Source organism: Papio anubis, chromosome 3 (genome assembly GCF_008728515.1).
Source record: "Papio anubis isolate 15944 chromosome 3, Panubis1.0, whole genome shotgun sequence".
In the NCBI taxonomy this organism is placed as follows: Eukaryota; Metazoa; Chordata; class Mammalia; order Primates; family Cercopithecidae; genus Papio; species Papio anubis.
The window spans coordinates 86,352,000-86,375,390 of NC_044978.1; the positions used below are offsets into that span (position 1 = coordinate 86,352,000).

At 38.6% G+C, this 23,391-nt stretch overlaps 1 protein-coding gene across 5 annotated transcripts in view; it reads left to right on the forward strand.

The window, feature by feature from the left end:
* The window catches only part of MANBA (mannosidase beta), a 136,853-nt gene that overhangs the window by 40,253 nt on the left and 73,209 nt on the right, over nt 1–23,391 (forward strand). For all 5 annotated transcript variants that reach the window (XM_003899023.3, XM_021938670.2, XM_031664402.1 and 2 more), the window contains one exon: nt 5,459–5,582. In XM_003899023.3, coding sequence (XP_003899072.1) covers nt 5,459–5,582 — 124 coding nt within the window. The remainder of the gene's footprint in view (nt 1–5,458; nt 5,583–23,391) is intronic.

Genomic DNA, 23,391 nt, shown 5'->3' on the forward strand with positions numbered 1-23,391 from the left:
TTTAAAACATACTCTCAAGTTATCTAGATAGAACAAAGCCCTTTGTCACTGACATCAGGAATCATACCCAGTTTTCTGCTATCACAATGTTTTGGAAACTAATCTTAGGGTAGACTTCCAGAACAACTGCAAGTTGCATCTAGGTATTTCTGACTAGATTGATATGGTCCAGTGGGAAGATACCTGAGTAGGAAACCAAGTCAAGAGTCTTGGGTTTGAATTCTGGCTTTGTGAACATAGAATAACTTTAGGCATGCTCATCATTTATACATGGAGCTAATCCCTGATATGAGGATATAGTGAAATAACAATGTAAGTGCACTTTGCATGTTGTAAAGTGCTATACAACCATTCAAAAATTAGAGTGCTGATATCTATTTTGGAGGCTTATTACTATAATTACAGGTAATGAACAAGATGCTCAGCTTAGCTTATTATGAAGTTAGTGGGTTTTTACTTTAATCTCTTAATCCTGTTATCTTCATAAGCTGAGAATATACGTCACCTCAGGACCACTATTGTAGAAATTGATTGTAGAACATGTGTGTTTGAACAATATGAAATCTGATTGTAAAACGTGTGTTTGAACAATATGAAATCAGTGCACCCTGAAAAAGAACAGAATAACAGCAATTTTCAGGGAACAAGGGAAGATAACCATAAGGTCTGACTGCCTGAGGGATTGGGCAGAACAGAGCCATATTTTTCTTCTTGCAGAAAGCCTATAAATGGATGTGTGAGTAGGAGCAATATTGCTGAATTCTTTTCCCAGCAAGGAGTAACCCTGGGAAGGAATGCATTCCTGGGGGTAGGTCTATAGATGGTTGCTCTGGAGTGTCTGTCTTATGCAGTTGAGATCAGGACTGAAATATGCCCTGGTCTCCCGCAGTACCCTCAGGCTTACTAGGATTGGGAAATTCCAGCCTGGTAAATTCCAGTCAAACTGGTTCTCTGCTCTCGAACCCCATTTCCTGTTAAGATGTTTATCAAGACAATGCATGCACAGTGGGACATAGACCCTCATCAGTAATTCTAATTTTGCCTTGCCTTGTGATCTTTATTGCCCTTTGAAGCATGTGATCTTTGTGATTTACTCCCTGTTTGTACACCCTCTCCCCTTTTAAAATCCCAAATAAAAACTTGCTGGTTTTGTGGCTCAGTCTCATCATCATGGTCCTACCAATATGTGATGTCATCCCCAGAGGCCCAACTGTAAAATTTCTCTCTTTGTACTCTTTCTTTTTATTTCTCAGACTGGCTGACACTTAGGGAAAATAGAAAAGAACCTATGTTGAAATATTGGAGGCTGGTTCCCCCGATACTCTCTTTCACCAGTTCTTTGACCCTCTGCTTTCCTTGTAGCAACCTAAGTCCCTTCTTGTCTCTGCTTTCTTTTCTGTCCAGCATGGATAATGGGATTCATCACTTCAGCTACCCTCTTACCAAGGTTTGATGCCATCTTTCTTGTTTTCCATTTACATCTCTGGCCTTTCCTTGTAAGTCTCTTTATCCACATCCTTGTTCTCCTAAAAGTTATATTATAGGGTCTTTCTCTGTTCTAGACTCTTTTCTCATTTTATACCCTCTCTAGGCTATCTCATTTTTCATTTCTTCCATAATAAATCTATTTGCCATTGTCTTCCAATATTGTGTCTTCAGCCCAACCTTTCTTCAATTCCAGATCTTACATTCAGATGCTTATTTAGCATCATCCCTTGTCTGATTCACAGGGACCTAAAGCTCAGTATGCTCCACACTGCACTTGTGATCTAAATCCTTATCCCAGGGTTCTGTCTCTTGCTGAATGGAACACTATCCACAACAGGGACTCAAGCCAAAAACTCGAGTTTTTCTTGACACCTTTCTCTCCTTTTTCTTTCTTCAATCAATTGCTTAGTCCTCTTGATGATGCAAATAGTACCTCTTCAATAGCTCTTCAGTCTGTTCACATTTCATTTCTGCTACTATCTCTCGAGTTCAGTCATACCTTGCATGAAATATTGCCCTGATTGCCTAACTGGCATCCCTGAAGCTTCACTTGCCTTCCTCTAGTTAATCATTCACAGAGCAGATAGAATGATCTTTTCAGAAAAAAATGATCACAGCACTGCTCTTCTTCAAACTCTTCAACAGCTTCTCATTGCCTTTAGGCCAATGTCGATGGGTCTTAGCTCTCTTAGCTCTGTCTGGCCCATGCTCACTTCTCCAGTCTTCTCCCTGCCTCTTCCCATTCTCCCTGCCTCTTCAGCTCCTGAAATGCATCATACTGTCCTGCACCTCCTGACCTTTGCACATGCTGTTCCTTCTGAAAGGAATGCTTCTGGGCCAGGGCAGTGACTCATGACTGTAATCCCAGCACTTTGGGAGGCCAAGGCAAGTAGATTACTTGAGTTCAGGAGCTTAAGATCAGTGTGGACAACATGACAAAACCTCAACTCTAAGAAAAATACAAAAATTAGCCTGTAGTCCCAGCTACTCAGGAGGCTGAGGGGGGAGGAGCCTGGAGGTTGAGGCTGCAGTGAGCCAAGATTGCGCCATTGCCTGGGTGACAGTGAGACTCATCTCAAAAAAAAAAAAAAAAAAAGCTTCTACTTGCCTTTTGCCTGCTCACAGTGGATAAATGGTACTCACCCCTCAGGGCCATTTTTTTCAGGAGAACTCATCTTGATACCTATCCTCCTCAACCTCTGACTATATGTCCCCTGCCTATTTCCATTGTAAAACTCATTATGCTTGTAATTATTTATTCAGTGCCTGAATTTCATGCTTGACTGTGAGCACTATAAGCAGAAGAACTGTGTCTGTTGTGTAAACTGAAGTACTCCCAGCCTGAAACATAGAAAGCACTTCATAAATACTTCTTGAAGAGGTCAAGAGTGATTTGTCACCCTTAATGGGGAAAATAGTCTCCCTCATAAGATGTTGATTATTTTGCTGTCCTTCTTTTCCGTATCTCCAATGAAAAAATTACAAATAGATACTAAAATTCTCCCATAAATGTCCCCAAGATGGTTTTCATTCTGAATATGAGAATCTGGTGCTTAAGTGGTAAATTTAGACGGATGTGGATGCTATAATTTTAGTTCTTTGTTTTTCTCTATAGTAAAAACAAATTTATCTCTATCTTCGGTAAGTACAGAGCTAAGGAAATAATACCTAAATGACAAAGTTTGGCCAAATCTTCAGGTTCTGTTCTACAAATGACTCCATCTAGAAGGATTTTAGTATTTCCTCTGGTTCTTGTTACCTTTTTTTCACCCCATAAAATGTATGACCCAAACTTGTTCCTTTTTAAAAGCTGAACTCATAGCTTTACACATTTTAATTAACTGTTCTGAAAATATTTTTTTCTTTTAAGAAGTAGAAATTAGAAAACATTCTGTGTGAAAGGGATTTATTTTACAGAATTATTTCTTATTTTTGAATTTGAACTCTGTAACTTAATATGGAAGTTGAGTGTCATTAAGGGAGAGACACGTACCAAGGTCAAATAAGACTGGATAAAATATCTGTCTTGGCCACCTGTGTCAGGGGCTAAAGATCGAACTGATTGTTTTTGGGCATCATGTACAGAAACAAGGACTTCTGAATTCATACCTGAGGTTGGCAAGTTTAGCCAGAGCTTTTTAAAACCTATTTATAAAGTGTTTGTCTTTCAATATGTTTCTTCATTCTTTTTTTTTTTTTTTTTGAGACTGAGTTTTGCTCTTGTTGCCCAGGCTGGAGTGCAGTGGCACGATCTCAACTCACCATAACCTCCGCCTCCCGGGTTCAAGCGATTCTCCTGCCTGAGCCTCCTGAGTAGTTGGGATTACAGGCATGCACCACCACACCCGATTAATTTTGTATTTTTAGTAGAGACAGAGTTTCTGCATGTTGGTCAGGCTGGTCTCGAACTCCCAACCTCAGATGATCCGCCCACCTTGGCCTCCCAGAGTGTTGAGATTATAGGTGTGAGCCACTGCACCCGGTCTCCTCATTCTTTTTAATTATTACATGTAAGCGCAATATTCTTTGTAGCCATTAGATTTAAATACAGTAGTTAGGTTCAGAGATATTATAGAGAAGTTTAAAGAGGAACTATTGAGTTGCTTCAATGTAGTATGCATTTGAAGAATACATGTACAACTCTTCATAGATTTTATGTTCTTAGAACATTTCTGCCAAATTTATCTGTTTCATATGTTATATGTAACATAGATATATTGGATATACTGAATATTGTACTATCTATTGTGATATAACAAATTATGCCAAAACGTATCAGCTTAAAACAACATTTATTGATGAGAACACATGGACACATAGAGGAGAACAACACACACTGGGGCCTACCAGAAGGTGGAGAGTGGGAGGAGAGAGAAGATCAGGAAGAATAACTATTGGGTACCAGGCTTAATAGCTGGATGATGAAATAATCTCTATGACAAACCCCCATGACACAAGTTTACCTATATAACAAACCTGTACTTGTACCCCTGAAGTTAAAAGTTAAAAAAAGAAAATATGTGGACTATAGGTTTTCTGATTTCTAAAAAATAATAGTAAAGAAAACATTTATTATGGTAGCTTCTGTTAGTTAGGAATCTGAATTGAGTGTGGCTTAGGTGGGTGCCTCTGGCTTCAGGTCTCTCATGAGGTTATAGTCAAGCTGTCAGCCACAGCTGCAGTTGTCTCAAAGCTTGGCTCAGGTTGACTCAAGGCTGAAGAGTCTGTTTCTGAGCTCACTTGTGGTTATTGGCAGACCTCAGATTGCTCATGTGGGTCTCTCCGCAGAGCTGCCCCATGACACAGAGGCCGGCTTCCTTCTTGGCCAAGAGAGGGCATAAGAGAGTACCCAAAATTCAAGGCTTAGTCTCTTATAACCTAATTAAGAAAATCACATCATTTCTGCTATATGCTGTTGGTTAGAAGTGATTCACTAGGTCACTTCAAAGTGGGGATCATTGTGGGCCACTTCAGAGGCTGTGTATGGTGGCTGGGGGACACACACACAATTTTGCACTAACTTGTGGTCCCCCCAAATTCATATGTTGAAGTTCTAACCTCTGGTATCTCAGAATGTAATCATATTTGGAGAAAGTCTTTAAGGGGTGATTAAGATAAAATGAGGCAGTTAGAGTGGGCCCTATTCCAATACAACTAGTGTCCTTGTATGAAGGGGACATTTGGACAATGGAGAGAGACACCAGGGATGCTTAGCACAGAAAAAGAGGACACAGTGCAAACAGAGGAGAGAGGCCTCAGGAGGAACCAAACCTGCTGATAACTTGATCTTGGATTTCACTGTGAGAAAATAAATTTCCATTGTTTAAACCACTTAGTTTGTGATACTTTGTTATGGCTGCCGTAGCAAACTTATATACACATATATAACATTTTTAAAGAAAATGTTTTTCATAATGTTTAAATTTCATGGTAATCAGAATTTATCTTCTTTTTCCCCTTGAAATTGTAGGAGCAATGTTCCTTTAGTTGGGACTGGGGACCTTCCTTTCCTACCCAGGGAATCTGGAAAGATGTTAGAATTGAAGCCTATAATATTTGTCACCTGAACGACTTCACATTTTCCCCAATATATGGTAAGCTGAAAGAAGTGATTTTTTTTCTTTTTGAGTCTTCTTGTTATAAAAATTGGGTTTATAATTGAAATACAGAGGTATGTTTCTCAGAGATTTAGAATTTTTAAAATCTTTGTAGTACAATCAATTTATAAAAGTAAAAAATAGGTACAAACTGATTTTACATGAAAATTGACAATAGAAAGCAGGTATGTAGGTATATATCTTTTAGCATATTTTACAGAAAAAGGAAAAAATAAAATGGAAGAGCAGCTCCAAGTTTTCCTGAGATAAGTATTCTTTCTTGAAAGGACTGGGCCTGCTGGCTGGTGCTCCTTTTTGCAGCCTCTGTAGTCACTTTTAGTGTCGAATTCTTGCTTTGCTCACATTGTTAGACTGACTTGCTGTCTCTGTACATTTTCTTCATAACCGGGAGCACTACTCTGAGGGCCCTGACACAAGGGCCCTGACACAGCAGCCTTGTGAAGAGTTAAAAATAAACTGGAAGGTAAATAGGGCAAAAGAAAGATTTCTTTTCTTTTTTATTTTTATTTTTTGAGACGGAGTTTCACTCTTGTTGCCCAGGCTGGAGTGCAATGGCATGATCTTGGCTCACTGCAACCTCCACCTCCCGGGTTCAAGCGATTCTCCTGCCTCAGCCTCCTGAGTAGCTGTGATTACAGGCATGTGCCACCATGCCCAGCTAATTTTGTATTTTTAGTAGAGACGGGTTTTTTCCGTATTGGCCAGGCTGGTCTCGAACTCCTGACCTCAAGTGATCTGCCTGCCTCAGCCTCCCAAAGTGCTGGGATTACAGATGTGAGCCACTGCGCCTGGCCAAGAGAAATATTTCTAAGGTGAAAAATAGTACTTTTTTAGTTGAAGCAACTATTCAATATCAAGGAGCATTGAAACAGAACCTCAGAAATCTCACAGATGTCAGTGGATAAGTTAAAAGCTGGTTAAGTATTTGTTGCTTTCTTTGCTCAGCACTGTGTTTATTTGATGTAGAAAAGAAATAGAGTAGGTACACTGATCCTTCATGTGTGGGAAGGGGAGATACAAACAATTGCCAAACAAAACAAATAACCTTCCAAGATAAGAGCCAGAAAATCAAAGATCAGTGAGGATTTGAGAAGTTAGGGAAATGAAGGGTGAAGATGGAGGCAGGTGAGATCTTAAATGAGAGCATGCAATGCTCAGTGTAATCACATGGAAGCCTAACTAGATGAAATCAGTAAGAAAGAATGTGATGTGTCAGTACAAGAGTTCTGTTATCTTGAGAGCCCTGGTGACCTTAGCTTGCTATTCAATTAGAGAAATCTGTATTATCTGAAGGCAGAAGATGAAAGCAAATGACAGATGCTTCGATTTGAGGAGGTTATTTGGTGCTGTTGGTATTTTTAAACTTTAAAAATGTATTAAAAGATCTAATTTAAGTTGTACATGTAAATGTGGCTGTGCTTATAATTCTCTAGTTTAGTGCTTCCCAAACTATTCTTCTGAGGTGTAATCCAACTAAAGATTTTCACTACTAAAATCAAATAGTGGTTTAATTTCTCTTCATCCCATGTTACCACCCATACGTTTTCTCAGGTATAAGTAACAGAATCTGGTATAAGAAGTGGTCTGAGCCGAGCGCAGTGGCTCATGCCTGTAATTCCAGCACTTTGGGAGGCTAAAATGGGTGGATTCCCTGAGCCTAAGAGTTAGACACTAGCCTGAGCAACATGGCAAAATCCTCTCTCTGACAAAAAAATACAAAAATTAGCCAGGCCTGGTGGCATTCATCTGTAGTCCTAGCTACTCAAGAGGCTGAGGTGGGAGGATCGCTTGAGCTCAGGAGGTAGAGCTGCTGTGAGCTGTGATTGTACCACTGCACTCTAGCCTGGGTGGTGGAGTGAGATGCTGTTTCAAAAAAAAAAAAAAAAGTGGTCTGATTTAGCAAAAAGTTATTTATTTGTTTTGAAGCTTAATCAGTATTTTAGGTGGTCTGCAAAATGCATTATAAGCTCTAGGTACCCTGATGCCTGAAAAAATTTTGAATAATACTGATCTAGTTTAATTTACAATTTTGAATATGAAAATAAACATTTCTTCCTGAGTTATTAGAGTTCACTTTATTAGTCACTGGTGACTGGGTGAATGTTACATAAATTAAATTAGTTTAAATGATGCTTAAAATTCAATTTAGATTCAGTGTAAACAGTTCCTCCTCTCAACTACATTTGGGAAGGTTAAATATATTTTTAAATTGATACATAATATTTGTACATATTTATGGGGTATGTGTGATATTCTGTTACATGCAAAGAATGTGTAATGATCAAATCAGGGTATTTCAGGTATCTATCACCTCTAGTATTTATCATTTCTGTGTGTTGGGAACATTTCAAGTCCTCTCTTCCAGATATTTTGAAATATACAATACATGTTGTTAAGTATAGTCATACTATTACGCTGTCAAACATGAGAACTTATTCTTTCTTTTTAAATGCATGCTTGTACCCATTCATCAGCCTTTCTTCATTCCTCTCTGCCACTCATATACCCCTCCTATCCTCTGGTCTCTATTATTTCACTCTCTACCTCCATGAGATCAACATTTTTACCTCCAACGTGTGAGTGGCAAGATGCAAAATTTGTCTTTCTATGTCTGACTTTCACTTAACATAATGACCTCCAGTTCCATCCATGTTGCTAAGACATGATTTCATTCTTTTTTATCCATTCATCTGTTGATGGACACTTAGGTTGATTCTATATCTTTGCTATTGTGAATAGTGCTGCAGTAAACATGGGGGTGCAGGTATCTTTTTGTTATATTGATTTCTTTTTCTGTGGATAAATACCTGTTAGTGGGATTATTGGATTGTATTGTAATGGTTCTACTATTAGTTTCTTGAAAAATATTGTATTTCCATTGGGGCTGTACTCACTCACATTCCCATTAACAGTGTATAAATGTTTCCTCTTCTCTGCATCCTCCCCAGCATCTATTATTTTTTATCTTTTCAGTAATAGTCATTCTAACTGGAGTAAGGTAGTATTTGTGGTTTTGATTTACATTTCCCTGATGATTAGTGATGTTGACCATTTGTGCATATACCTGTTGGCCATTTGTATGTCTTCTTTAGAGAAATGTCTATTCATGTCCTTTGCCCACTTTTAAATGGGGTTATTTGCTTTTTTACTGTTCAGTTGAGTTCCTTGTGTATTCCAGATGTTAGTACCTTGTCAAATGGATAGTCTGCAAATATTTTCTCCCATTCAACAAGTTGTCTCTACATTCTGTTGAATGCTTCCTTTCCTGTGAAGAAGCTTTTTAGTTTAATATAGTGCTATTTGTCTATGTTTATGTTTGTTATCTTTGCTTTTGAGATCTTAGCTGTAAAATCTTTGTCTAGATCGATGTCTTGAAATGCTTCTCATATGTTTTCTTCTAGTAGTTTTATTGTTTCAGGTCTCATGTTTAAGCCTTTAATCCATCTTGAGTTGATTTTTGTTTATGGTGAGAGATAAGAGTCCAGTTTTGTTTTGTATATGGATATTCAATTTTCCCAACACCATTTATGAAGAGGATTGAAGAGGGTGTTCTTTCTTCAATGCATGTTCTCTGACCAAGGTGCCTTTGTGAAAAATCAGTTAGTTATAAATAAGTGGATTTATTTCTGGAGTTTAGACTTTGTTCCTTTGGTTTATGTGTCTGTTTTCAGATAATGTGATGTAATCTTTGACTCAGGATTGCTTTGGTTTTTTGAGCTCTTTTTCGGTTCCATATGAATTTTAGGATTGTTTTTTCTATTTCTGTGAAAAGTGACATTGGTGTTTTGATAGTGATTGATTGCATGGACTCTGTAGATTGCTTTGGGTAGTATGGTGGTCATTTGAATGATATTAATTCTTCCAACCTATGAGCATGGGATTTTTTCAATTTGTTTGTGTGACCTCTTCAGTTTATTTCATCAGACGTTTATAGTTTTCTTCGTACAGGTCTTTCACCTTTTTGGTTACATTTATTCCTACGTATTTTATTTTTTATAGCTATTGTAAATGGGATTGCCTTCTTGATTTCTTTCTCAGCTAGTTCACTATTGATGTGTAGAAATACTACTAATTTTTGTATGTTGACTTTGTATCCTACAAATTTGCTGAATTTATTTATCAGATCTAAGCATTTTTTGATGAATCTTCCAAGTTTTTACAGTTATAAGAGCATGTCATCTGCAAAGAGGAATAATATTACTTCCTCTTTTCCAATTTGGATACCTTTTATGTTTTTCTCTTGCTTGATTGCCCTGGATAGGACTTCCAGCATTTTATTGGATAGGAGTGGTAAAAGTGGGCATCCTTTTCCCTTTCTAATTCTTAGAGGAAAGACTTTTAGCTCTTCCTCATTTGGTGTGATGTGAGCTCTAGGTTTTTATATATGGGCTTTATTATATTGAGGTATACACCTTCTATGACTAATTTGTTGATAGTTTTTATCATGAAGGGATATTGAATTTTATTAAATGCTTTTTCTGCATCTATTGAGATGATCATATGTTTTCTGTGTTTCTGTTGATGTGAGGTATCACATTTATTGATTTGTGCAAATGTAAGATCCTTGCATCCCTGGGATAAATTCCACTTGCTTGTGGTATATTATCTTTATGATGTACTGTTGGAGTTGGTTTGCTAGGATTTTGTTGAGGATCTTTGGATCCATGCAAATCAGGGATATTGAGCTGTAGTTTTCTTTCTTTCTTTTCTTTCTTCCTTTTTTTTTTTCTTGCTGCCTCTCTGTGTGTTTTGATATTAGCGTGATGCTGACCTCTAGAATGAGTTAGAGAGAATTATCTCCTCTTCAATTTTTGGAATAGTTTGTGTAGAATTGGTATTAGTTCTTCGTTGTAACTTTGGTAAAATTTGGCAGTGAAGGCACCCAGTCCTGGATTTTTTTTTGTGTTGGAAGATTTTATTACTGATTCAGTCTTGCTACTTATTATTAGTCTGTTCAGGTTCACTATTTGCTTTCTTTCTTTCTTTCTTTTCTTTTTTCTTTTCTTTTCTTTTCTTTCCCCTTTCTTTCCTTTCTCCTCTCTTCCTCTCTTTCTCTCTTTCTTTCTTCTTTCCTTTCTCTTTCTTCCTTTTTTCCTTTCCTTTCCTTTTCCGCCTTGCCTTGCCTTTTCCTTTTTCCTCCCCTCCCTTCCCTTCCCCTCCCCTCCTCTCCCCTCCCCTCCCCTTCCCTTTCCTTCCCTTGCCCTGCCTTCCTGACAGGGCCTTGTTATGTTGCCGAGGCTGGTTTCCAACTTCTGTTCTCAAGCAGTCCTCCTGCCTTGGCCTCCCAAACTGTTGGAATTACATAAGCCACTGTGCCTGGCCTCTATTTTTTTTGTCAGTCAGTACTGGCAGGTTGTATGTGTCCAGAAATTTACCTATTTCCTCTGTGTTTTTCAGTTGATTAGTGTATAGTTGTTCATAATAGTCTCTGGTGTTTCTGTAGTATCAGTTATAAGTTGTAAAGTTGTATCCTTTCTCATTTCTGATTTTATTTATTTGGGTCTTCTCCTTAATTAGTCTAGATAGGGGTTTATCAATCTTGTTTTCAAAAATAAAGTTTTCATTTCATTGATCCTTTGCTGTTTTTTTTTTTTTTTTTGGTCTCTATTTCATTGAGTTCTGCTCTGATCATTATTATCACTTTTCTTCTTCTAATTCTGGGTTGAGGTTGTTCTTGTTTTTCTAGTTCCTTGAGGAGTATTGTTAGGTTGTTTGTTTGAAATCTTTCTACTTTTTGGATGTAAGTATCTGTTGCTATAAACTTCCCTCTTAGCACTGCTTTTGCTGTATTTTGGTATGTTGTACTTCAATCTTTATCTGTTTCAAGATATTTTTTAATTTCCTCTTTAATTTCTTTCTTGACCTAATTGTCATTTCAGAGCATGCTGTTTAATTTCCATGTGCTTGTGCAGGTTTCAAAGTTATTATTATTGATTTCTAGTTTTATTCCATTGTGTTATGACAAGACACTTGATATGATTTTAAATTTTTGAAAACTTGTTGAGTCATTTTTTGGTCTAACATATTATCTATCCTTGTTGCTATGTGCTAATGAGAAGAATGTGCATTTTGTAGCTGTTGTATATTTTGTAAATGTGTATTAGGTTCATTTGGTCTAAAGTACAATTTAAATACAATGTTTCTCTGTTAATTTTTTGTCTAGGTAATTTACATAATGCTGAGAGAAAGATGTTGAAAACTCCCACTATTATTGTATTGGAATCTATCTCTCTTTAGATTTAGTAATATTTGCTTCATCAATCTGGGCGCTCCAAGTTGGGTGCAGATATATGTAGAATTTTTATATTCTCTTGTGGAGTTGATCCTTTTATCATGATATAGTTACCTTTTTTGTGTGTGTTTTTACTGTTTTTTGACTTAAACTTTGTTTTATTTGATGTAGATATAGCTATGCCTGCTCATTTTTTATTTCCATTTGCATGGAATGTATTTTTCCATTCCTTTACTTTCAGTTCATAGATGTCTTTAGGGGTGAGTTGAACTACTTGTAGACAGCATATAATTTTGTCACGTTTTTGAAAAATCCCGTTAGCCAATTTATATCTTTTAAGCGGAAAGTTTAATTCATTTACCCTCAAGGTTATTATTGATATATGAGGGCTTATTCCTGTCATTTTATTAATTGACTTCTGGTTGTTTTGTATACCTTTTTTTTTCTTTTTTTTCTTTCCATTATTATTATTATTATTGTTTTTTAAGCTTTAAGTTCTAGGGTACATGTGCACTGTTGGGGGCCGCACCAGGGGTGGTGGAGAATGAAAGAACACACACAAAGACAAAGACACACAGAGAACATGGCGGCCGCACTCAGAGCCTCCGCCTCACTTTATTTATACTCCATACACCTCACATCAGCAGAAAGAATGCAATGCAAAACAAACTTTCTTTTCCCACATGTAACCTTCTACTCAGTACCTTGTTTCTATATTCTTATCTACCCGCCTTCTTGGCGCCTACGGGAGTTCATTAAAAGTTCAGTTGGAGATACTGTCCTTGAGCCCTATCTATTCTCAGCATACTATTTTCAAAGGCCCCTGCAGTGCACAATATGCAGGTTTGTTACATATGTATACATGTGCCTTGTTGGTGTGCTGCACCCATTAAGTCGTCATTTACATTAGGTATATCTCCTAATGCTATCCCTCCCCCCCACCAACAATAGGACCCGGTGTGTGATGTTCCCCTTCCTGTGTCCAAGTGATTTCGTTGTTCAGTTCCCACCTATGAGTGAGAACATGCGGTATTTGGTTTTCTGTGCTTGTGATACTTTGCTGAGAATGATGGTTTCCAGCTGCATCCATGTCCCTACAAAGGACACGAACTCATCCTTTTTTTATGGCTGCATAGTATTCCATGATGTATATGTGCCACATTTTCTTAATCCAATCTGTCACTGATGGACATTTGGGTTGATTCCAAGTCTTTGCTATTGTGAATAGTGCCGCAATAAACATATGTGTGCATGTGTCTATAGCAGCATGACTTACAATCCTTTGGGTATATCCCCAGTAATGGGATGGCTGGGTCAAATGGTATTTCTAGTTCTAGATCCTTGCGGAATCGCCAAACTGTTTTTCACAATGGTTGAACTAATTTACAGTCCCACCAACAGTGTAAAAGTGTTCCTATTTCTCCATATCCTCTTCAGCACCTGTTGTTTCCTGATTTTTTAATGATTGCCATTCTAACTGGTGTGAGATGGTATCTCATTGTGGTTTTGATTTGCATTCCTCTGATGGCAAGTGATGATGAGCATTTTTTCATGTGTCTGTTGGCTGTATGAATGTCTTCTTTTGAGAAGTGTCTGTTCATATCCTTTGCCCAGTTTTTGATAGGGTTGTTTGTTTTTTTCTTGTAAATTTGACTGAGTTCTTTATAGGTTCTGGATATGAGCCCTTTGTCAGATGAGTAGATTGCAAAAATGTTCTCCCATTCTGTAGGTTGCTTGTTCACTCTGATGGTAGTTTCCTTTGCTGTGCAGAAGCTCTTTAGTTTAATTAGATCCCATTTGTCAATTTTGGCTTTTGTTGCCATTGCTTTTGGTGTTTTAGACATGAAGTCCTTGCCCATGCCTATGTCCTGAATGGTATTACCTAGGTTTTCTTCTAGGGTTTTTATGGTTTTAGGTCTAACATTTAAGTCTTTAATCCATCTTGAATTAATTTTCTTATAAGGAGTAAGGAAAGGATCCAGTTTCAGCTTTCTACTTATGGCTAGCCAATATTCCCAGCACCATTTATTAAATAGGGAATCCTTTCCCCATTTCTTGTTTTTGTCAGCTTTGTTAAAGATCAGATGGCTGTAGATGTGTGGTGTTATTTCTGAGGGCTCTGTTCTGTTCCATTGGTCTATATCTCTGTTTTGGTACCAGTACCTTGATGTTTTTGTTACTGTAGCCTTGTAGTATAGTTTGAAGTCAGGTAGCGTGATGCCTCCAGCTTTGTTCTTTTTGCTTAGGATTGTCTTGGCAATGCGGCCTCTGTTTTGGTTCCATATGAACTTTAAAGCGTTTTTTTCCAATTCTGTGAAGAAGTCATTGGTAGCTTGATGGGGATGGCATTGGATCTATAAATTACCTTGGGCAGTATGGCCATTTTCACAATATTGATACTTTCTATCCATGAGCATGGTATGTTCTTCCATTTGTTTGTGTCCTCTTTTATTTCACTGAGCAGTGGTTTGTAGTTCTCCTTGAAGAGGTCCTTTACATCCCTTGTGTGCTGGATTCCTAGGTATTTTATTCTCTTTGAAGCTATTGTAAATGGGAGTTCATTCATGATTTGGCTCTCTGCTTGTCTGTTACTGGTGTATAAGAATGCTTGTGATTTTTGCACATTGATTTTGTATCCTGAGACTTTGCTGAAGTTGCTTATCAGCTTAAGGAGATTTTGGGCTGAGACAATGGGGTTTTCTAAATATACAATCATGTCATCTGCAAACAGGGTCAATTTGACTTCTTCTTTTCCTAACTGAATACCCTTGATTTCTTTCTCTTGCCTGATTGCCCTAGCCAGAACTTCCAACACTATGTTGAATAAGAGTGGTGAGAGAGGGCATCCCTGTCTTGTGCCAGTTTTCAAAGGGAATGCTTCCAGTTTTTGCCCATTCCGTATGATATTGGCTGTGGGTTTGTCATAAATAGCTCTTATTATTTTGAGATACGTTCCATCAATACCGAATTTATTGAGAGTTTTTAGCATGAAGGGCTGTTGAATTTTGTCAAAGGCCTTTTCTGCATCTATTGAGATAATCATGTGGTTTTTGTCTTTGGTTCTATTTAAATGCTGGATTACATTTATTGATTTGTGTATGTTGAACCAGCCTTGCATCTCAGGGATGAAGCCCACTTGATCATGGTGAATAAACTTTTTGATGTGCTGCTGGATTTGGTTTGTCAGTATTTTATTGAGGATTTTTGCATCAATGTTCATCAGGGATATTGGTCTAAAATTCTCTTTTTTTTGTTGTATCTCTGCCAGGCTTTGGTATCAGGATGATGTTGGCTTCACAAAATGAGTTAGGGAGGATTCCCTCTTTTTCTATTGATTGGAATAGTTTCAGAAGGAATGGTACCAGCTTCTCCTTGTACTTTTGGTAGAATTCGGCTGTGAATCCGTCTGGTCCTGGACTTTTTTTTGGTTGGTAGGATATTAATTATTGCCTCAATTTCAGAGCCTGCTATTGGTCTGTTCAGGTATTCAACTTCTTCCTGGTTTAGTCTTGGGAGAGTGTAAGTGTCCAGGAAATTATCCATTTCTTCTAGGTTTTCTAGTTTATTTGCGTAGAGGTGTTTATAGTATTCTCTGACGGTAGTTTGTATTTCTGTGGGGTCGGTGGTGATATCCCCTTCATCATTTTTTATTGCGTCTATTTGATTCTTCTCTCTTTTCTTCTTTATGAGTCTTGCTAGCGGTCTATCGATTTTGTTGATCTTTTCAAAAAACCAGCTCCTGGATTCATTGAGTTTTTGGAGCGTTTTTTGTGTCTCTATCTCCTTCAGTTCTGCTCTGATCTTAGTTATTTCTTGCCTTCTGCTAACTTTTGAATGTGTTTGCTCTTGCTTCTCTAGTTCTTTTAATTGTGATGTTAGAGTGTCAATTTTAGATCTTTCCTACTTTCTCTTGCGGGCATTTAGTGCTATAAATTTCCCTCTATACACTGCTTTAAATGTGTCCCAGAGATTCTGGTATGTTGTATCTTTGTTCTCATTGGTTTCAAAGAACATCTTTATTTCTGCCTTCATTTCGTTATGTACCCAGTAGTCATTCAGGAGCAGGTTGTTCAGTTTCCATGTAGTTGAGCAGTTTTGATTGAGTTTCTTAGTCCTAAGTTCTAGTTTGATTGCACTGTGGTCTGAGAGACAGTTTGTTATAATTTCTGTTCTTTTACATTTGCTGAGGAGTGCTTTACTTCCAACTATGTGGTCAATTTTGGAATAAGTGCGATGTGGTGCTGAGAAGAATGTATAATCTGTTGATTTTGGTTGGAGAGTTCTGTAGATGTCTTTTAGGTCCACCTGGTGCAGAGCTGAGTTCAATTCCTGGATATCCTTGTTAAATTTCTGTCTCATTCATCTGTCTAATGTTGACAGTGGGGTGTTAAAGTCTCCCATTACTTTTGTGTGGGAGTCTAAGTCTCTTTGTAAGTCTCTAAGGACTTGCTTTATGAATCTGGGTGCTCTTGTATTGAATGCATATATATTTAGGATAGTTAGCTCTTCCTGATGAATTGATCCCTTTACCATTAGGTAATGGCTTTCTTTGTCTCATTTGATCTTTGTTGGTTTAAAGTCTATTTTATCAGAGACTAGGATTGGAACCCCTGCTTTTTTTTGTTTTCCATTTACTTGGTAGATCTTCCTCCATCCCTTTATTTTGAGCCTATGTGTGTCTCTGCATGTGAGATGGGTCTCCTGAATACAGCAAACTGATGGGTCTTGACTCGTTATCCAATTTGCCAGTCTGTGTCTTTTAATTGGACCATTTAGTCCTTTTACATTTAAGGTTAATATTGTTATGTGTGAACTTGATCCTGTCATTATGATATTAGCTGGTTATTTTGCTCAGTAGTTGATGCAATTTCTTCCTAGCATCGATGGTCTTTACATTTTGGCATGTTTTTGCAATGGCTGGTACCAGTTGTTCCTTTCCATGTTTAGTGCTTCCTTCAGGATCTCTTGTAGGGCAGGCCTAGTGGTGACAAAATCTCTCAGCATTTGCTTGTCTGTAAAGGATTTTATTTATCTTTCACTTATGAAACTTAGTTTGGCTGGAAATGAAATTCTGGGTTGAAAATTCTTTTCTTTAAGAATGTTGAATATTGGCCCCCACTCTCTTCTGGCTTGTAGAGTTTCTGCCGAGAGATCTGCTGTTAGTCTGATGGGTTTCACTTTGTGTGTAACCTGACCTTTCTGTCTGGATGCCCTTAATATTTTTTCCTTCATTTCAACTTTGATGATTCTGACAATTATGTGTCTTGGAGTTGCTCTTCTCGAGGAGTATCTTTGTGGCGTTCTCTGTATTTCCTGAATTTGAATGTTGGCCTACCATACTAGGTTGGGGAAGTTCTCCCGGATGAGATCCTGCAGAGTGTTTTCCAACTTGGTTCCATTTTCCCTGTCACTTTCAGGCACACCAATCAGACGTAGATTTGGTCTTTTCACATAATCCCATATTTCTTGGAGGCTTTGTTCATTTCTTTTTACTCTTTTTTCTCTACATTTCTCTTCTCACTTCATTTCATTCATTTGATCTTCAATCACTGGTAACTTTCTTCCAGTTGATCGAGTCGGTTACCGAAGCTTGTGCGTGCGTCATGAAGTTCTCATGTCATGGTTTTCATCTCTATCAGTTCTTTTAAGGTCTTCTCTGCGTTGATTATTCTAGTTATTCATTCATCCATTCTTTTTTCAAGGTTTTTAGTTTCTTTGCACTGGTTACGTAGTTCCTCCTTTAGCTCTGAGAAGTTTGATCGACTGAAGCCTTCTTCTCTCAACTTGTCAAAGTCATTCTCTGTGCAGCTTTGTTCTGTTGCTGGTGATGAGCTGCGTTCCTTTGGAGGGGGAGATGTGCTCTGACTTTTTGAATTTCCAGCTTTTCTGCACTGCTTTTTCCCCATCTTTGTGGTTTTATCTGCCTTTGGTCTTTGATGATGGTGACGTAGTGATGGGGTTTTGGTGTGGGTGTCCTTCCTGTTTGTTAGTTTTCCTTCTAACAGCTGATTTCTTCAGCTGTAACAGCATCAGTGGTGTTTGTGATTTCCTCAGTGGCTTAGAGTATAGTTGTTAGTGGAGGTTGTAGTGAAGTTTTTTTGGGGATGGGAACATCAAGAGGCCAATCCTTAAACTTCACTGGTGGCAGCAGCAGGCTGAGTGTGCCTGTCCTTGGGCTTCAGTGCAATATATGCTGGCACTGGTATTAGTGAGTCCAAGCATGATGAATCTTGGGCCTCCAGGTGACTGGCCTGCTTGGGTGCTGGCAGCGGCAGTGGTAGACCAGTGGTCTGGATGGGTGGGTCTCCAGGCCCCTGGGCAGCAGGTATGGCATGGGAAACGGCAGTAGCAGTGACAGAAACTTCTCTGGTTTCCAAGAAGTCTGCATTGGTGTTGGCAGTGGCTGCAACGGGCTGGGCACACTAGTCCCCAGGCCCATAGGTGGCACATGCAGGCAGATGTTAGCTGTGGTAGTAGCTGCATGTTTAGTGGGCCTGTCCTCAGGCTCCTGGAAGGAGTGCTCAGGTACCAACAGTGGTGGTTGGGGCAGGGTGATCCCCAGGCTTCCAGACCATTTGCTCAGGCACTGAGTGGGAGTGTAGAGCCAGGCCAGGCAGGCCTGTCCTCAGACCCTGCTAGTGGTGCATTGGGAGCTGGCTGTGGTAGGCAGGCATGGGATAGTATCCAGAGCACTGGTGGAATGCTTGGGTGGGGGCAGTAGTGACTGTGCTGCCGCCCTTCTCCAGGGGAGGATGGGGTTGCTTTCAGTGGCAATAGCTGTAGGTGAGTGGAGAGCATGCACTTTTGCCCCAGGTAGTAGAGATAAGCAGGGTAGCCCTTCCACAGGGTGTTTTGAAATGTGTAGCAGCCCTGTTCCTGGGGGTGGTGGAGTTGCTTCAGCATTGATGGCAGCAGCCAGCAGCAGTGCCTGGCTACATGTGGGGATGTCAGTAAGTCTCCAGGAATGTGGAGATGTAGGGCTTTTAAGCCCAAAGGCAGCATGGAGTCTGGTCGGGGCTAGGCTCTCAAAATGGTGCCTTGCTTTAACCGCTTAGGAGCTCCCTCTCTGGAGCAATGCCATTGCATATCTCGTAGCTCCCTCTACTGGTCTTGGGGGCTGCGAGGGTGGAGGTGCTCTCAACATGGCTAGGATTGCAGGAGTCCATGATGGGTATGTAGACCACTGGAGGCAACTCCCTTACCTTTTCCCAGCACTGGGGAGCCTCTCCAGGCTTTCAGCTGCTCCCTGCTAAGCAAGGTTCCTTGCTTTTCTCTCCTTCCTTACCTTAGCTGTTTTCTGTCACTTTTCTGTTGAATTTCAGTGTTTTCTGATAGGTGGTCTATCTGAAGGGGTTCTTCTTTGTGGAGGTGGCGAATACCAGATGCTGCTAGTCAGCCATCTTGAAACTCCTCCCTCATTTTTGAAAATTTATGACTGTAATATATTTTGTACTTAACATAGAGAAATATATGTTTCCTATTCAGAAGATGTGCTTTGTGCATGTTAAGTAGTAATTCCTATATTTCTAATTAATTTCATAGTTATCAATGTGGTTGTTTGATGTAATAAAATTAGAGCATAAGCTCATGAGAGCATTAAAAGAGTTCTACCTTTAGTAGTTTCTTCAGAATTTTTTTTTTCAGTTTTTATCTGGAAGACAGCAGGTATCACTGATATCAATAGACGTTTAAATGTTGAGAAATAATAAAAGAATAAGCTAATGTAGTCTGGATACTTTTATGTATTTATTTGGTGTATACTATGAGACAGGCACTGTGAGAGTTACTGAATTTTTTTTGAAAAGCTGAGTTCATAATAAAAAAGATACATATAATTTTTATTTAAAATAAAATGTATTCATTTTTAAAATTTAAGTGTGGAATGAGGTGGGTCAAAACTAATGAAAGGCTGGGCGTGGTGGCTCATGCTTGTGATCTTTAGCACTTTGGGAGACCAGGTTCGAAGGATCACTTGAGGCCAGAAGTTTGAAACCAGCCTGGGCAAACATTGTCTCTACAAAAAATAAAAAAAATTAGCCATGTGTGGTGGTGTATGCTTGTAATCCCAAGTACTCGGAGGCTGAGGTGGGAGTGTAACCTCCCAATGAATTCACCTTGCCTGCCGCCTAGACAGAGCTGATTTATCAAAACAGGGGAATTGCAATGGAGGAAGAGTAATTCAGGCAGAGCTGGCTGTGTGAGAAACCAGAGTTTTATTATTACTCAAATCAGTCCCCCTAAGCATTCAGCATTTGGGAATCAGAGATTTTTTGTTTTTTGGTTTCTTTTTAAGACAGAGTTTTGCTCTGTTGCCCAGGCTGGAGTGCAGTGGTGCGATCTCGGCTAACCACAACCTCCGTCTCCCAGGTTCAAGTGATTCTCCTGCCTCAGCCTCCTGAGTAGCTGAGACTACAGGCGTTTGACATCCTGCCCAGCTTATTTTTTGTATTTTTGGTAGAGATGGGGTTTCACTGTGTTAGTGGGGATGGTCTTGATCTCCTGAACTCATGACCCACCTGCCTTGGCCTCCCAAAGTGCTGGGATTACAGGCGAGAGCCACCACGCTGGGTGGGATCACAGTTTTTAAAGATAATCTGGTGGGTAGGGGCTTGGAAAGTGGGGAATGCTGAGTGGTCAGGTTGGAGACGGAATCGTAAGGGGAGCGAAGTAAGGTTTTCTTGCTGTCTTCTCTACTGGGTAGGATGGCAGAACTGGTTGAGCCAGATTACCAGTATGGGTGGTGTCAGCTGATCCATCCAGTGCAGGGTCTGTAAAATATCTCAAGCACTGATCTAGGTTTTACAATAGTGATGTTATCCCGGTAGCAATTTGGGGAGGTTTATACTCTTGGAGCCACTTTCTGCCTTCCCCCTGTTGAGGCGAGAAAGAGATACTGTAATCTTTGTGCTTTTTCAAGTGTTCAATTTATATCTTGACTTAAAATCAGCGAGTTTACTCCTGAAGATCAGAAGACCAACCATAGTTCCCTAACTTAATTGTGTATGACAGAAGGAAGCCTATTAAACTAAAAAATTAAGTTTGCATGACCCCTAAACTGCAATTTCTAATCTTGTAGCTAGTTTGTTAGTCCTGCAAAGGCAGACTGGTCCTCAGGCAAGAAGGAGTCTTTTCGGGAAAGAGTTGTCATCCATTTTGTTTCAGAGTCAAACAAAATTCCTTCCCAAAGTTAGTTCAGCCTACTGCCAGGAATGAGTAAGAACAGCTTACATGTTAGAAGCAAGATGGAGTAGATTAGGTCTGATTTCTTTCATGGTCATAATTTCCTCAGTTATAATTTTGCAAAGGCAATTTCAGGAGGATTACTTGAGCCAGGGAGGTTGAGGCTGCAGTGAGCTATGATTATTCCACTGTATTCTGGTCTGGGTGACTAAGCAAGACCCTGTTTCAAAAACAAACAAACAAACAAGTAAACAAACAAAAACTAATGCAAACAGTAGCTCTCTCTGTAGTAGTGTTACAAATGGTTTGCATTTTATTCCTCTGTTTAACTGTCTTTTCTAAATTTCTATATTGGGCCTCTGTTATATATATGTATATGTAGTAAGTGGATAAAGTAGTTATTGAAACAAACTAATCTAGTCTAGTAACTTCAGCTAACTTGATGTGAAAGCCTAAACTAATTTGTCTGTGGGACACTTTCTGCTTTCCCCCTGTTGAGGCTAGAAAGAGATACTGTAATCTTCGTGCTTTTTCAAGTGTTCAATTTATGTCTTGACTTAAAATTAGCGAGTTTACTCCTGAAGATCAAAAGATCAACCATAGTTCCCTAACTTAATTGTGTATGACAGAAGGAAGCCTATTAAACTAAAAAATTAATGTGAAATTCTTGTGAATTAATTTACTTATATATGTATATAAGTATATATGTATATGCATATATGTATATAAGTATATATAAGTATATACATATATAAGTATATATGTATTTCATAGTTATCAATTTGGTTGTTTGATGTAATAAAATTAGAGTATAAGTATATATGCTCTATATATGTACTGTACTATATATAGGGTATATACACTATACCCTGTATAAGTATATATGTATATATCCACACATATATATATATGTTTCTTTTCTGTATTCTTAGTCCTTAAAAATAGTGGTTTCTAAACTTTTGCACTTTTTAATATCCTGTGGTCATTTGTTTGATTTGCCCTAACTTCAGCTTCCTAAATGATGTTCACATATTCTTAATGTTTAAGGTAGTTAATAGTAAAAACAATTTATGTTTGAAAAAAATACTGAGGTCAAAGGAAAGCAGAAATTACTGCTGTTTATCTTTATCTCTAAGACTTCTGTGACTTATCTAAACACTACGAGATTCCAGTTCCTTGGCGTGACTTTCTTTAAAACCTCAGTAGCAAATATTAATTTGAAGATTTATCCTTAGCTCTGAAATATTCTAATCAGATTTTAAATATCGATAACTATTATAGTTACCTTAAAAAGTGAAAGAGTAACTTTAAAGTACTTTAAAAAGTGAAAGAGTAACCCTGTATTGGGAAGAGAAACTCAGATGCTTTTTAGTGGGTGTGGAAACCCAGCAAGAATCTACTGTCCTTTTCCCTTGGAGATGAGGGCTGGGAGGGAAACTGACCTCATCACTTAGGAGAAGAAAGGGAGAAGTCTGGGCTGAACTTGGGATACTGAGATATGTGGGAAGGAGATACAGGGAGAGGGTAACTGGTAAGGGCAGATGTCTCAATTCCAAGGATTAAGGACATTTGTAAGCAAATAATCTGTCCAAAACTGAAGGCCCTGGATGGTGGTGATGATGATGGTAAGTGTGTGTGTGTGTGTGTGTGTGTGTGTGTGAGAGAGAGAGAGAGAGAAAGAAACAGACATATATTCATTTATCGATTATCTTGTCCATACTAGGTCTGTTATGTTTACAATCTGATGTGAACTATTCACTAGGGCATACATTTATTAGGAAGGGATGATTGCCTAATTTTATGAACTTTTCATAAAGTTTTATAAACATACTGAGTTAGAAATATACAATAGGTATTTTCTGTTGAAACAATACACTGTTCACTTTTATTACCACAGTAGTAAATATATAACAAATAAATAATATGGAGATGTTTTTCAGCGTGTGAGCTCCCTTGTCTTCTTGAGCTGAGGTGAGCTGTGAATCTTTGATGTGTGCTTGGAGCACTTCTGCTACCTTCAAGATGTTCTCTTCACCACCCTGTCCAAATTTACTTGCTGTCTCAGGCTAAAGCACTCTCTTCTTCCTGGATGATCTAGCCATGGAGTTGGAGTGTGGGCTAGCTCTCAGCCAGACCCTGGCTTGCTCAGTAGATTAAAGGGCATTGCAACCCTTGGGTTATGGCTTAATACAGGGACTATAATATTAAAACAAAGATTTGTCAGTCTTGCTTATTTGATAAGCATGCATTTATTTTTTAATGCATTCATTTGGAATCACTTTTTCATTCATCTTTAAATTATTTTATCCATAAAATAGCCCTTGAAAATAACTTTATGGGTATTTTGCTTGAAATATCCATAAAGAGGATACG